At 30.7% G+C, this 15,334-nt stretch overlaps 1 protein-coding gene across 1 annotated transcript in view; it reads left to right on the plus strand.

Moving 5' to 3' along the window:
* Nucleotides 1-5,510, plus strand: part of LOC129218945 (transcriptional regulator ovo-like) — a 28,098-nt gene extending 22,588 nt beyond the window's left edge. Inside the window, exons 2-5 of the mRNA XM_054853265.1 lie at nt 767-1,380; nt 2,047-2,210; nt 3,877-4,034; nt 5,215-5,510. Coding sequence (XP_054709240.1) covers nt 767-1,380; nt 2,047-2,210; nt 3,877-4,034; nt 5,215-5,510 — 1,232 coding nt within the window. The remainder of the gene's footprint in view (nt 1-766; nt 1,381-2,046; nt 2,211-3,876; nt 4,035-5,214) is intronic.
* The last annotated feature ends 9,824 nt before the right edge of the window (nt 5,511-15,334 follow it).

Genomic DNA, 15,334 nt, shown 5'->3' on the forward strand with positions numbered 1-15,334 from the left:
GTGAATAGCTAAATGACGCTTTTAGCAGCAGGTGTTGTTGTATCCTCAGGTAATACCCAACATGGATCTGTTTCGCTTTCATTTCGATGAAATTTAGACTTGATGTATGGTCATGTAATTATAAATGAGCATTTTTCTGCAGAAAAGACGGATTTGTGTGAATTGCAGTGGGTTGGTGGGTCAGTGGGGAAAATCTTAATTTCTTTGCTTGAATGATATATGATCTACATTCGGCTGAAGATTAATAAATTTTTTGAACTCATTTCTTGAGTGCATATTTTTTTACTTGGTGTCCGGGAGTTTAATTAATTGCAGTATGATTTGAAGTATTCTTGTATCTACATTTGGTTAAACAGTAATATATATATATATATATATATATATATATATATATATGTTTTCAAATCTTACGCGATTTTCTTTTACTTGGGATCTGGAAGCTCAATTAACTGCAATAAATGCGCACAGAATTGATAAGACAGTATTTCTTTAAAATATATATATGCTTGCACTTATAGTAATGCATCGGATCCCCGGAACTTCTCGCTAAGATAGAGAGAAAAGTTCCAAAAAAAAAAAAGAGGTATAAAATAAGGTAAACAAGTAGTGACCAGTGGTTAATGGTGCTTCAGTAGTGGCCACTTCAAGGTTTAAATTCGAAGAAATATTCGTTTTGTTGTCTATAAAAAGAGTAGTTTTCTTATTGGTTCTTCTTGTTTTATCCAAATTGCGTAATGTATACAGTTGCTTTTTTACTTGATTTTAGATCCACTAATAACATCATGGACAGAAACGTGCCAAAAACAGAGGATTCGAGCAGAAGGAGGTCGAGGGGAAGCTGGTACAACTCCACCAATATCACCTTGCAATCTACCATCCCCTCCTGTAATGATTTCAGAGAGATATCTGCCACACACTCCTACAAGCATAAGAACATCGGCAGATGAAGCCTCTCTTGAAGAACCATCGTCATCATCCAGTTCTACACCACCCCCCATGCGACCAGCATATATGCCTGTTTCAGTCATTCAGAGCTTGGCAACTCAAGATCAACCCTTGGACTGTCATGTACCGCGAATAAGGTCATCGGAAATTCATGAACATGATTCAGATGACTCGAAGAGCCACCATGATGAAGAGCAGATGAGCCATGACTGGTATAATATGAGAGTTCAACACCATCTTTCTCAAGCATGCACACCATTGCCAGACTCCCAGGAAGATTCGCACTCAGATTCTTATCATTTTGACATGCGTCCTATGTCTCCAGCTGACAGTGATAGCAATTCATCGAAATCACCAGATAGCTTGGACGAACGAGGAGAAAAAATGGCTATGGTCCCATCTTTGCCAGTCCGTTTGGCTCTGCTTTTACAAAAGGTAAGAATCTAAAAATTGCTGAGTCCTTAAATTATCTTTAAATAAACTTCCATGCCAAAGTTACTAAATCACTAGATTTCTATTATGATTGATGCAAATATACGAAATACAAGAGTCTATTAAATTTAAGAGGCATCAATTGATTGTACGTTTATCAGTAAAATTGATCCTCACTCTGCAATCACGTTTAAAGAGACTCCACCTGAAAATAAGCAATTTCATTGACGACAATTCGCGCTTAAAATGAAAACATTTAAAATGCATTTGCGAACTCTATGCGTTATAAAACAAGAACAGAATACAAACACAAAATTTAATTTTTATCAGCAAGATCTTACTTCCAATAAGTTAATACATAATAATTACGAATCCACGATTACTAATTAATCTCTCTCTCAATGCTCATATTGCTCTTCTAAAATAAAAATCGCACCTGTAAACTACATGCAAAATGCTAAAATAGACCTGTAAATTACATGCCTGCGATTTTTATTTGGAAAACAAGTGTTATTCGTTGTAAAATATTTTGAGGATTTTTTAAATGAATTAGAAATTCATTTCCAATTGTTGTGATAATTTGTATGCTAGAAAAAAAAAACGTAAAATAGCGTTAATAGTTTCAGTTCTTTGTGGAAGATTCTGATGATTTTCTTTTTTTTTTCAAAGCTTGGTCTTCCTACCGATGTTCCTCTCGAGTTTGTGAATGGTGGACATGGAATCAAAAATCCTCTTTTACCTAGAAGCCATAGACACTCGTCTAGCCAAGAGATGGCGCCACTATCTTCTCCCACTCCAGATATTCTCTCCGTTGGGGAGATGGAAGCTGGACGGTAAGTTTTGTGATTTTTTTAAAGATATTTTAAAAATATAATTAGGAGGATGGAACATTAACGTCTCTCTTGTTATTAAATAATAAAATATCAGAAGATTTATGACATTATTTAATTTTTTGATGAATAGTATAATGGTTAGCGATTTTTTTTTTCCTTTCAAGATTCAAGAATTTGATCTGTTTAAAAAAAAATCAAAACTTTATGAGTTTAAAAAAAAAAACTGTTTTGTATTTATTTCAAATAAGCAGTTATGTATTTATGGGCAGGCACGACAATATTATGAAATTTTATATTTATTTTCGATGCTTGCAGAAACATGCTTCTCCCGCTCAACAGACAGTTCATCAAGTTGTCTTGTTCTTGTTATTGTCAGAAAATAATATAATAATAAAACATTGAATACTTGATACTAATATAAAAACAGAAGGTAAAAACTAAATTCAAACGATTTTATAAGAATGAAAAATTTATTTTCATAGAAAAGTAGTACTGAACCAGGCCTGTCATTTCAATAATTTCTAGGATTGAGGGGGAGTGCAAATCGTTTGTATTCAATGCATTTTATGAGGGAAAAAACAAAAAAGTAAAAAATGTCATTTGCCCTGCTTCTGTTCTTTTCAAGTTTCCCTTTTTTTTCTGAAACCGCATGAAATACCAAAATATGTGAGTAATTAAGCAAGCTGCTGTGTCACCAAAAGACAATCAAAAATGCATAATTACATTTCGTTTTTAAAATCTGGGGGGAGGGGGGCATTGACTCGCGCTGATTGCCCAAATGATAGGCTTGCTGTGCTGCATTCCTTATTAATTTAACATTGCATTTGTATAAATAACATCAAGGTAAGTTTAAACTGTACCATAAATGGTGTGGCATTTATGAAATTTTAAAGATTTTTTTTATGTTTTTTTTATTTGAGTTTAAAAATAAAACCTGTGCAGCTTCGGTCATCTAAAAAATATTGCATAATTTACTGTATTTAAATATTTTGAGTTATACAGAAAGCACATATGAAGGAAAATCCCTGAAGTTTTATGAAGTAAGCAAATTTATAAAATCACTTTATTTTTCGATTCTCCTTTATTTTGGAACCTTAACTCCATCAAAAAGGTAGGTGAAAAACTGGATGAGGGTGAACCTTTACTTTCCCAAGAATTTGTGCTGCACTTCTTTTGCTGGTATAAAATTGGGATAGCTCCCAAGAAAATAATTTGACTTAAGGATAAGTGAGCACAGCATATGGCTTAATTATTAAAAAAAAGGAGTAAAAATTAAAAAAAAAAAAGAAAAATTTATAAGAATGACAGGAGATAAATGAATCAGTAAATGATTTACTGAAAATTGATTTTTTTGAACAAAATTAAACTTGAAGTTTAAAAAATGGAATCAAGAAAAGAGCAAAACTTACCAAGATTAAATTTTCTTTATGTTTCGTTTAGGCAATATGGCCTTGAATATGCCTATAAAATAATCCTACGATGAAACACTTAATTGAACATCTGTGTTAAAAGTAGGTGAAGCTGTTTTAAGCTGCAATTTTTAGTTTAAAGACTATACAGTCAGTTATAAATTTTTGCCACATTGCATTTTTATGTGCAGTTAATAATTTTACCCTTTTTTTCTGAGAAAAAGCATAAGATTGAAAATTGGTTCTCCTCTTTCTAGGCTAAGCTGTCGAGTTTGCGGTAAGACTTTTGGATTACAAAGGTTATTGAACAGACACATGAAGTGCCACAGTGATATGAAGAGATACCTGTGTACATTCTGTTGTAAAGGTTTCAATGACACATTTGATCTTAAGAGGCACACAAGAACTCACACAGGTTAGTTTATAGTCTCTCCCTTTTCTTTTTTTAAAATCTTTTACACAATTTTTATTCAATGCATAAGCACACCTTTTATATTTCGTCTAACAAAAAATGAGGTAACAAACCCATATTTTCTTTTAACTTTGTATTTTGATGCATAAATGAAAAAAGTCTTGAAATGTCTCAGACCCCCGATCTATAAATTTTGCTGCCCCACCAGCAACAAAATCTGTAGGGCCTCTCCAAAGAGGTCAGCAGTATATATATATTTATATTTGCATACTTGCCAACTCTATTGTTTTTAACGGGAGACTCCCGTTTCTTGCTTCCATCTCCCGATTTCCCGTTTTTTACGATTTTCTCCCGTTTTTGGAGCTTTTCAGTCAATCAATCAAAAAGTTCTTTTCAACTTTCGTCTCAATAGATGGCGCCCTTTTCTAGTCTACCAATGTCAGAATTTTTCCATCTAATAACTCATTTAGTAAAAATTAATTATTTGGAAGCTTTCCACATTGCATGTTCAACGGAGCACGTGCTTTGCCGAAAATTGCAGCAAATTTCAATCCTTTTGCATCTTGAAAATATTTCAATGATTTTGAAAGTTTGAAGTTATTGCAACATGTGATACCCTATACCTACTTATTTTATATTTTATTTTCATTTTATATTGATTTTTTTCGGATTTTAGTAATTAAATTTTTTGTAGCTACTTTTTTGGTAGAGATTGGGAAATGTGCGAAACTTTAAGCAAAGTCACACCTTATTATATGGTTTTTCCTTTCCAGTATATTTTTCTTGCTGCTACCAATCGGCTTACATCTGCGAAAAATCCCCATTTTACTTTAAATTTATTATTTATGTTATTTAAAAGCATAATTTGATTATTCTGTTGGGAAGACATGGTGCTGGTAAATCACCTATCTATGTATCTCTAGTGGAATATCCTGTTTTTTTTTTTCTTTGAAGGTTGACAAATATGTATTTGTAACGTTAAAAGTCTTAGTGCTAGTTTTTAAATTTTTTTCCAACTTCTTGCCCCCACCCCCCAAGGACTTGTGCCTCCCGCACTGCGGGATTTGCGGTATGCAGATTCGGGACTGAAATGACTCTTTCAGTCTTGAAATGTATTAACTATTTAATGTGATTTTTCCCTCATTGTAGAATTAAACTCAAAATTGTATTTCTTTTGTTTTAGGTGTTCGACCGTATAAGTGTAATATGTGTGAAAAATCATTCACTCAGAGATGTTCCTTAGAATCACATACTTTGAAAGTCCATGGTATTCAACATCAATATGCATACAAAGAAAGAAGAGCTAAAGTGTATGTCTGTGAAGAATGTGGCCACACTACTACTGACCCCGAGGTGCATTATTTACATTTGAAACAGAATCATCCTTACAGTCCAGCTTTACTTAAATTCTATGACAAGCGTCATTTTAAATTTTCAGATGGTTCATTTCCACTGGGTTTATTAAGAGTACATTCATGAACAACCACTTTCTGTGCATTGGAAGATGAATGTAATGCTCTATGAATTGTGATATTTTCTGCAGTACTTTAATTATTTCATAAATGTAGACTTAATTTGAAATATCCTTTCATACATTTTAATTATTCAAAGATAAGTTTTGCAATCCTTTAATGCACAATCAGAATTATTTTAAAATTAAATGTTAAAATAGTCTCTTATTTTAAAATACTTTGATTATATTTTTATAAATACTTCAATTCAAAATAAGTTCTAGAATATCCATATACTAAACAAGCAACAACCAATTTATTATCAAATTGAACTGTAGTAATGTATCATAATCACGAGTTAAATTATACTGTTTCTATTTATAAATTTTGTTTATAAAATTATCTCAAATTATTATGTAGAGAATTTATTTGATTTATTTAAAAATGAACCTATTTTCTAAATTGGAATTATTTTGATTGAAATCTAGTCGTTCATATGGTAATTCAAACCGCTGAGCCAAAAAATCAAAAATAAATAAATCAAAATTTAAACACCAGAGAAAAAATACATATATATTCATCTATATACACAAATGCTCATTCTTTTAGTAAGAAGTCTAACAAAAATAATAAATTTGACTTTGTTTTGTTCTTAACTACTACTCTGTAATTTTTATTGAAAGCACTACACAACACATTCATGTAAAACAAAGGGCATTTATGCCTTTCTATCTTTTAGTCTTCCATATTTTCTTGTTTTTAATGCTCAAGTGGTCAATTCATATTTCACTCTATGTGTGAGTTGTAAATATTGTACAGTTGTTTTGATTAGTACAAACTAGCGTGCTTTCACTTGTGCCCGTGTATTTCTGTAATGTTATTTAATTCATTTCATGCAACATGCAATAATAATTTACTTGTGCGAAATTTACCTTGTGGATGAGAAAGTTATTTCACACTTAATTTTTTTAACATGTGATATACAATCAAATGCAAATCTTGAATTGTCAATTCCAGAAAACGTAAATCAAAATTTATACATTGTTATAAGTGTAAAATCTATGCATACTTTGTGATGATTAAAACTTATTATATGTCAGTTGAAAATGTCATTTACTTTTGATGAAGAAAGAATCATTACAACTTTTTCTTTATTTTAACACTTCATGGAAATCTTAGAGGAGAGAGAATATATTTTGTATAAATATATGCAATATTTAAAGTGTTTTTGATATTATGATAGCTACTCTAATGCTTTAGGATGGTCTACATTGACAACACATTGACACAGTTGTATATTTTTTATAATAATAATTTTAGATGAGTCTTTTCTTGTACCGATGGGAAGAGGAAAAACCTTCTTTGTTAAAGGTTTTGAGTCTTTGTGCCTTACTTTTTATAGGTGTTGTGAGGTTTTGGATTTTATGTTTTTTTTTTTTTTTCAGATTTGTTGATTAGAATAATATTTATAATGGGATTTATATAAGTTTGTCGGTAATACTTATATAAACATATTTATCTATTTGATACTATTCTGTGGAGGAATTTCTTTTGGATGTGTCCTTTTTACTGAGTGGTGTGAAGCTGTATCACTGCCTTTAGAACTTTTTTAAACTTCATTAATTTCTGGACTTGAGTCCATAATCTAAATGAGAGAATTATATTTATATGTATTTTCATATAGAGATTAATAGTGCTTTTAGAGTATAGATCATATATATATTTTGGTGGAATAAAAATAAATATTTATTAATTTTCTCACTGTGATTATTTTTAAAGTTAAAGCTTACAGTGTTTAAAAATGTATATGTATTTATAAAGAATTGTTTTATTTTTGATAAAGTATATTTGTAATTGTCTAAATTTTAAATGATTATATATCAGTACAAAATGAAGCGTGTTGATTTTTCATCACTATGTGATTTTTTGCATTTGAAGCAGTGTGAAGGTTTTACAGTGTAAACGTTGAAAAAATTGCTATTAGTTGCCAAAATCAAAAAGAATGATAAAAGAAAAGAAATGTTTTTCAGTTACAGCTTCTTGAACTTCTACAGTGTGATAAATTATCTAGATGAGCTGTTTATTTATTTTGAGATTTTCAGAAAAGTTATTGTGAAAATGGTATGAGGATTAGTCAGTTTGTTATTGTGTAATTTTTCTGTACCTATAACATTCTACTGAATGATGTGTGAGAACATCCATTTCATGACTAAAAAAGGTTTGAGAATGTAACTGCAAATTATTGCTTATGAAATCAAAATAACAAAACTTTGAATAAAAGAATGCAATATGAAAAATCAAAACATATTTGTAAAAATAAATGCATAATTAAAAAATTAATGCTTAAAGAACTAATCACATATTGATTAGTTTATTTTGTAAAACTGTTTTTTTCTTCAAAAAAGTTTTGCTAAAGTGATTGGTAAACTCTTATCCTAGCATAAATATAAATTAAAATGTAAAATTTTATCTTGTATAAATGCAAACAGTTAAATATTTGTTTGTAACTGCTTCATAATTGTATATGTTATGCAGTTTTTTTTCCTGAAAAATGTGATATCTAGATTGGTCTATTTTATGTAATTTATTTTTTGTTAACAAAAGTGTTTTAGTCTTTATTTCTAAGCCAGCTAACATTTAGCAATGGATTTCAGGCCAAATAAAGAAATTCGGCTGTGAAGGTTTTAAAACATATTTTTTAACATATGTTTTAAAACCTTCACAACCAAACACATTTAAACATATTTTTTTACAAAATATTTTTATTATAAAATATAAAACCTTCTAGAGCTAAATATTACGATATTAACACGTATTTGCAAGCAAATTTGAGAAAAACAATTAAAGGAACAGGTTTGAGATTATAAAGAACGCCTTCTAAAATGCACAAAAATAAAACATATCGAAAATAATTTTCATAATTTTTACTTTTTATTGCTGAAAAAGGCAATTTCTTTATAACTGAGAATGCATTCAAACATTGTGCTAATCAAACTCTTATCAGATAGATTGATGAATGATGTTGAAATTTAGATTTTTTATCCAATTAAATGCATGTATGGGGTTTTTGTAAATTTTAACACAAAAAAATATAGGATATTATGATGTTTGCAAACTATCTGACAGATTTTACACACTTTATTTTCCTTTTGTAAAATTTTGGAACTGATATTCGCAGCACTTTTGTTGATAAAAATAAATTGTCAAAATACTTGTTTTCTCTTACAAATATTTTGGTGAAATGTTTTCTCTTATAAATATTTTTGAGAATGCTATACCTTTAGTCTTTTATTCATTTAGTTAAAAGAACATTTTTATGGTCCTTGATGAGTATTTTGTACCCATTTTGGTCAGGGAGTTACAATGAAAGAATATGTAAATTATTTTTGTACATTTGAGAATGGTGATTTAAATTTTGCATTTTGTCCGTCCTTATTTCTGTCAATGCTCCATACCACACATTCCAGCTCATTTCTTGTTTTATTTTATGTTGTGGCAAATCTGACACATTTCGTTTGTGATGGTCACCTATTCCATGTTCTTGAAACATATGAATGTTTCTTGCTATCTGTATATATTTACACACTACTGAAATAAAATTTGTTTTTATAACTTGAGTTTCTTATTAAAAGTTTAAATCATTTTTACAGTGACTTGTATATATATCAATTAGTAACAGAAAAATTTACAAAATAATCTTGAATTTATATTTATAATTCTTCTTAAACATAATGGCCAATCATTCATAAGTTTTTAATATTCTTTACATATACTAATATGAACAAAATTATCTTTCAATTTTAGATTGTGCATAGCTGTGAATGTGGGACCTTAAATTAATCCAGATTGTTCACAATTCAATGTGACGACACATTTTTGAGGGAAAATAATTCCCTCATTCATACATTTCATATGAGTTACATATATTTCAATGAACTAGATAGTAAATGTAGTTATTTGAACAAAATAGCCCTAGAAAACTTTCTAGGAGAAGCCATAAAATTGTGATTTTTCACTGTTCCACTATATTCAGCTAAAAATAATTTTAAAAAAATCAGCAAAATACTAAAAAAATAATAATAAATAAATAAAAAATAAAAGTTACTTTGATGACAAGTGAAATATTTTCACATTGTCTGATTGAATCTGGAGTAACTAAACAGGTTTCCATTATGAGCTCTACCCAACGACACAAATTTTTAGAGCAGCGGCAATTGCAACTTCTACATGCTAGCATTTTATAAGTTTAAAATTTTACTCAGCTCACATTATCTTATCAGATACAAAATATATGTGACACTGTTACGTTCTAACGACAACTTTTTAAAATAAATTATAATATTATCACAAAAGGGAGACTGGGGACAATTGATCCCATTTTTTGTTGGAGCTTGTTTGAATCAATGAAATTAAACGATCCCCTTAGTTACGTATTTACATATTTTTTTCCCATCAAAATGATAAGCTCTTTTTAAAATGTATTTATTATTATGAAATATTTTTAAGAGAAACCAAAGTTAGGAAAAAGAACAAAGTCTTCTTTATACAAGGAGAATTGATACCGCTCTGCAAGAGGCGCTTTCCTGGGTAAAAAGTATTTTAAATAAGAGTCAAACCTTTATTATTGCGACCTGTTTAATACGATTATTAATTATTCATTTAAAAACAAAACAAAGTTAATGGTTGGCCCGCCTCGCCTTCAAAAGTTTATAATCTGGCTCTTGAGTAAAAATTGTTGGAGACCCCTGTTTTGAAGAAGATCTGTTGACATGATTTCAGACGTTTTCTTTAGCCTAAAAAATTGTTTTTCGGGGACTAATTTCCGTATTTTGATGGATAGTTTAAAAATTAACCCTTAACGTTATTTGAAAAATGTCTTCCTTATTCTAACGGAGTTCTTTTAGGGACTGATGTCCTTATTTTCTAAGGAGGATTTTAAAGGCCCCCCCCCCTTTAACACAGAAATGTTTCAGGAGCATTCTCCTCAATCTAATGATATCTTTTCGGGACGTTTTAGTAACCAATGTCTTTAATTGCAGTGGGGCATTTTACGAAATTTTTTCCTTTTCAAATGTGTTGTTGTGAGAACTATTATCCACGTTCAGTAGATAATTTTTGGGGACGATTGTCCTTACTCTGATAATTATTTTTAAGGTAGTCATCAATGATTTTTAGGAAATGTGTGTTCTAATTCTGATGGAATTATGAGGTACTGTTGTCTTCAATCCAATCAGAATGTTTCGGGGAAAATGATGTCATCGCGGTAGTTTCAACCACTACTGTCCTTATTCAAACGGGAAATTTTAGGAACAAGTGTCCTTACACCGAAGGGTATTTTTAAAGGGACAGTCGATGTTTTTCAGAAAATGTGTCTTCCTTCAGGTAGAAATTATTAGGAACTGTAGTCCTCATTTTGATGAGCTTTTCCAGTGCAAATGATTGATTATAAAGAATTTTTGGGGAATTGTTGTACTCATAGAGTACTATTGTTTTTAAATTAAAATTGTAGCTAATTTTCTCCTAACTTATCAAGAAGGACGTTGGTCCTTGACCTCCGTTCCCTTCTCCGCCAGGAAGCCATGCTAAGAGCCCGTCAACCCCCTCCCCTCCTGCAGAGCCGATCACACTCTGGGATCAGGATTTTTACTGTTGACCTCATTCATATAGAAATTTTTAAGAAAAACCTATGAAATGTATGGGGATTTTCTCAGACTTCTGTCATTATTCAAAAATATTTAATCCTTTTATTTCGAGTGTTGAACATTTGTCTTGTGGCATTAGGTTTTTTCCACTTCCCCGGAAAAGGACGCAACATTTGAGGTAATCCGTGCAATGATGGGAGCAGATTTTTAGCGGTTGTTGTCGTTATTCTAATGGGAAAAATTTCCCCCTTTCATTTAGGCTTGAGTGTTAAATATGCGTCCGTTGGCATACTTTCATTTTTAAGGTAACTCTTGCAACGCCAAGCGGCGCAGCTAGTATAACATGAATATATCTTTTTTAATACGTAGGTGAAAATCCGAAGGCATGAGATTGCCTCAAGTATATGACAAAGTGCAAAGAATTTTTTTTTTCCACCTTTTCCAATAGAGATAACAGCAAGAGTTCACTCTACCTGCTCGACATAAATACAACTGTCTCATTCCCCCCTTTTCTCCCCTTCCGCAATATTTTATCGCAGTTAGTAACTAGTAAGATTAGTTAAAACTAGTGATGTGCCGGATCTATAAAAAAAGTAGATCCGCGGATCCGGATCATTAATGTCAAGATCCGCGGATACGGATACGGACCTCAAATTTTTTTTTACCCAAATCAACTACTCAAGTGTAAAATTTGCTAGGGAAGGTATTCTCGTCAGGATAATGGCACTGTTTCTTCAAAAAATGTCATCTACGACGAAAATATAAACAAGACTGATTTACTCTTTAAAGAAATCTCCGTCAAAATTGAGGGAGAGTTGGAAGGAATGGGTCAGTTTTGCATTAATGCTTAGATAGAATGTGAAAAATTATTTTTAGCTTGCTCGTTAGATGTAGGATACAGCATCAAGAGTGTAAAGCTGCTTCTGGACATGCTAGAAATTTTATTTCAGCATTTTATTTCAGCATAAATGCAGCGCTGGCCCATTCAAAACAACTTACCCCGACCGACAAAATAAGAGCCGGGAACACCTTTACAATCAGTAAATAGAGAATTTAGAATCACTTTTTTTGAAGGATGCCGAGAAAAACCAAAAGGAAGGATAACATAAACCCCAAAATACATAACAAAAACCAATATTAAATTAAAAATCAAAAAAATATTTAAAAAAAATATTTAAATCTAAAGACATTTTTATCAGCTTGATTCGTACTAAAAAGTATGATAGAAAATAAGTATTTAATTTCTTGATTATAATGCTCAAAAATTACAGTTTATCTTAATATACTTGTATATATGTTAATGCTAAAGCAGCCAAGAAAATAAGTAATTGATATCTTGATTATAATGCTCAAAAATTTCTGTTCATCTTAATATATTTATATTTAAGTTAATGCTAAAGCAGCCAGTCAAGTTTAAATTAAAAATTTGATAGAAGAAACTGACAGTATACTGTTTAGTACGAACAGCTTTTACTATACCGCCTATTTCTTCTATCAAATTTTTAATTTAAACTTGACTGGCTGCTTTAGCATTAACGTAAATATAAATATATTAAGATGAATTGAAATTTTTGAGCATTATAATCAAGATATCAATTACTTATTTGCTTGGCTGCTTTAGCATTAACGTAAATATAAGTATATTAAGATGAACCGTAATTTTTGAGCATTATAATCAAGAAATTTAATACTTATTTTATTTTTTACTTTTTAGTGCGAATCAAGCTGATGAAAAAGTTTTTAGACTTTAAATTTTTTTAAATATTTTATTTCAAAGTTTTTTCGTTTTATTACTTAAAACGAAAAAACTTTTGTACGAAAAAGTTAAAGAGAAAAAGCATACATTTGTATTAAAGGCTTATTTTTAGCTTATATAATAATTTAATGGCCAAAATCCACAACACACTCCCCTTTCTTCCGCTGACCACCCTCAATATCTTCGTTCCTTACCCTGTTATTACCACACGTCCCTTCCAAAAGTCTGTTCTAAACGGCTTTACAGCGGAGCGGCCGGACGCATTGTGCCGTTAGCACACGAGGAATCTCACATAAGTAAAAATATTTATTTTAAAGGCTTATATTTAGCTTATATAATTTAAATGCCAAAACCCACAAATGTATGCTTGCTTAGGTTCAACCTTGAAACTTATATGCGAAATTTATTAACAAAACTTTAGTTTTATGATTACTATTATTTCATTGCTTCTGGCAACAATTGAAAAGCGGAAGTGTGTTAAGTTTCACCGGGCTAAATTTAACCCGGCAACAGGAAGCAAAGTGTGAAAATTATGACGGAGAAAGCAAGTACAGAAAAAGTCTTAAATAATAAAAAAAAAAAAACATGTCTCCGAGGGTTTACCTCATATGAAGATGAATTTCGTTGGTCAGACACACATTTTAACAAGTATGAACTGACAGAATATAGAAATTTTAAATCATTGAGCTTTTTCGTCTTGTTTTCCGACTATGAAATCGCTACCAATCACGCGTATAAAGGCTTAGAATTGCATTTAGAATTTGCTTTACAAGATTATAGCTCCTATTGTATATAACTTGGAAGTTCCAAATAAATGTAAAACGCAGAAAACTTTGTTCTTTCAATTAGCTCCAATATTTTTAATGTACGGGTAAGTTTTTACTCCCATAATTCTGAAAAACATTAAGTCGGCTTTTAATTGTCTCCGGCTCTCCGATAATTAAAGTTCTACAAAAACGAGGCTAATCAAAGCACACTTTCAATCAAGTCACTTTTTGAACGAAAAAATGAACTATCAAAATCGGTTTATTTGTTTAGGAGCTACGATGCCACAAATAGACACACATATACACATTTTTAAAACTTATTATCCCTTCCTTTTTGTGACGGGGGGTACAAATTGGCCTTGGAAATTATACCTTATAATTTAAATAGGGAATAAAACCTAACTGAAACGGAATTTAATAGTCTTTTATTCAAATATTGAAGAATTTTTAGAATAGAAAAGATTCGTTTAAGATCCGTCAAAAAAGTAACGGATACGGATACAGATCTTTATTTTCCTCCGGATATCCGCGGATACGGATATCCGGAACATCACTAGTTAAAACATCAGCATTAAAATTGATCAACTCACATTCAAAGAAATCTGTGGACTCGCATTGTGAAAGTCCAGGTGTCTCTATCTGGTGGGATACTGGACATTAACACCCATTTTCCGCCAGTAGTGTGTCACATAAAATGAAAGAATGGATGCCAGTCAATGGAATCTGTAAATAATGTAGAAATAAATATGCAGCATACGTAATTAAACGTATCGACTGAATAAAATTTGTAAAAACGCAAAAAAAAAAAAAAAAAAAAAAAAAAAAGAAAGAAAAAAGGCTAAAAATTTTGTATCATTTAAGCAGTAACAGATGGCAGCACTAATATTTGATATTTATGACATCTGTGATAATCAAGATCTGTGATAATATATGCGTAGGGAAGAAATTTGCATTGAAATGCGACATTCTACTCCTTCATTGGAAAAAATATTGCAGGAGCAGAATTTAGTTTTTGATTTATTTATTTTACTGTCTTCCTTATTTAGAAAGTATTGTCAAGAAGTTTCTCCTGAAATTCTTTTTCAGAAAAAAACTTAAAAGATACGAAATAATAACATGAAAACAAATTCGTAAGTTTCTTTTTGAAATCGGATTTTCTTACTTAGAAAAGCAATACAGTGCTTTCACAAATACAAATTTAAAAACTTCGGTAAATCTTACACTTTGTATCACACTAATCAAATATTTGGACTCTAATACTAATACTATAGCAGCATAACCACAATTACATTGATTGATGATAGTGATAGTTTATGCAAAATTGTAAATGACTTGTAAGGTCTCCTTAGAGATAGATTATTGGCTTGTTGTTCGTATGAATGCATGTAACATTTGAAAAAGCATCAAAGCTGCAGGCTTGTAATCTGAGACACTATCCCAGTAAGCAAAATATCTTGCCTCCGTATTGCATAAAGGTTGACATTCAGGAAAAATCATCTTGCATTAATGCTGCCTCAGTATTGTTACGTTACTCCATTTATGCTGTCAGCAGGCTGCCATAATATTTACTGACAAGGCGTAAGCAGCATAATATCAAGAAAATATCAAGGTAGGCTGCGTTTGTAATGCTGCATACATATTGATATGACCGCATACTATCAAGATGTTGTCATGGCAGCATGAATTC

This window comes from Uloborus diversus, chromosome 3 (assembly GCF_026930045.1).
Source record: "Uloborus diversus isolate 005 chromosome 3, Udiv.v.3.1, whole genome shotgun sequence".
Lineage (NCBI taxonomy): Eukaryota > Metazoa > Arthropoda > Arachnida > Araneae > Uloboridae > Uloborus > Uloborus diversus.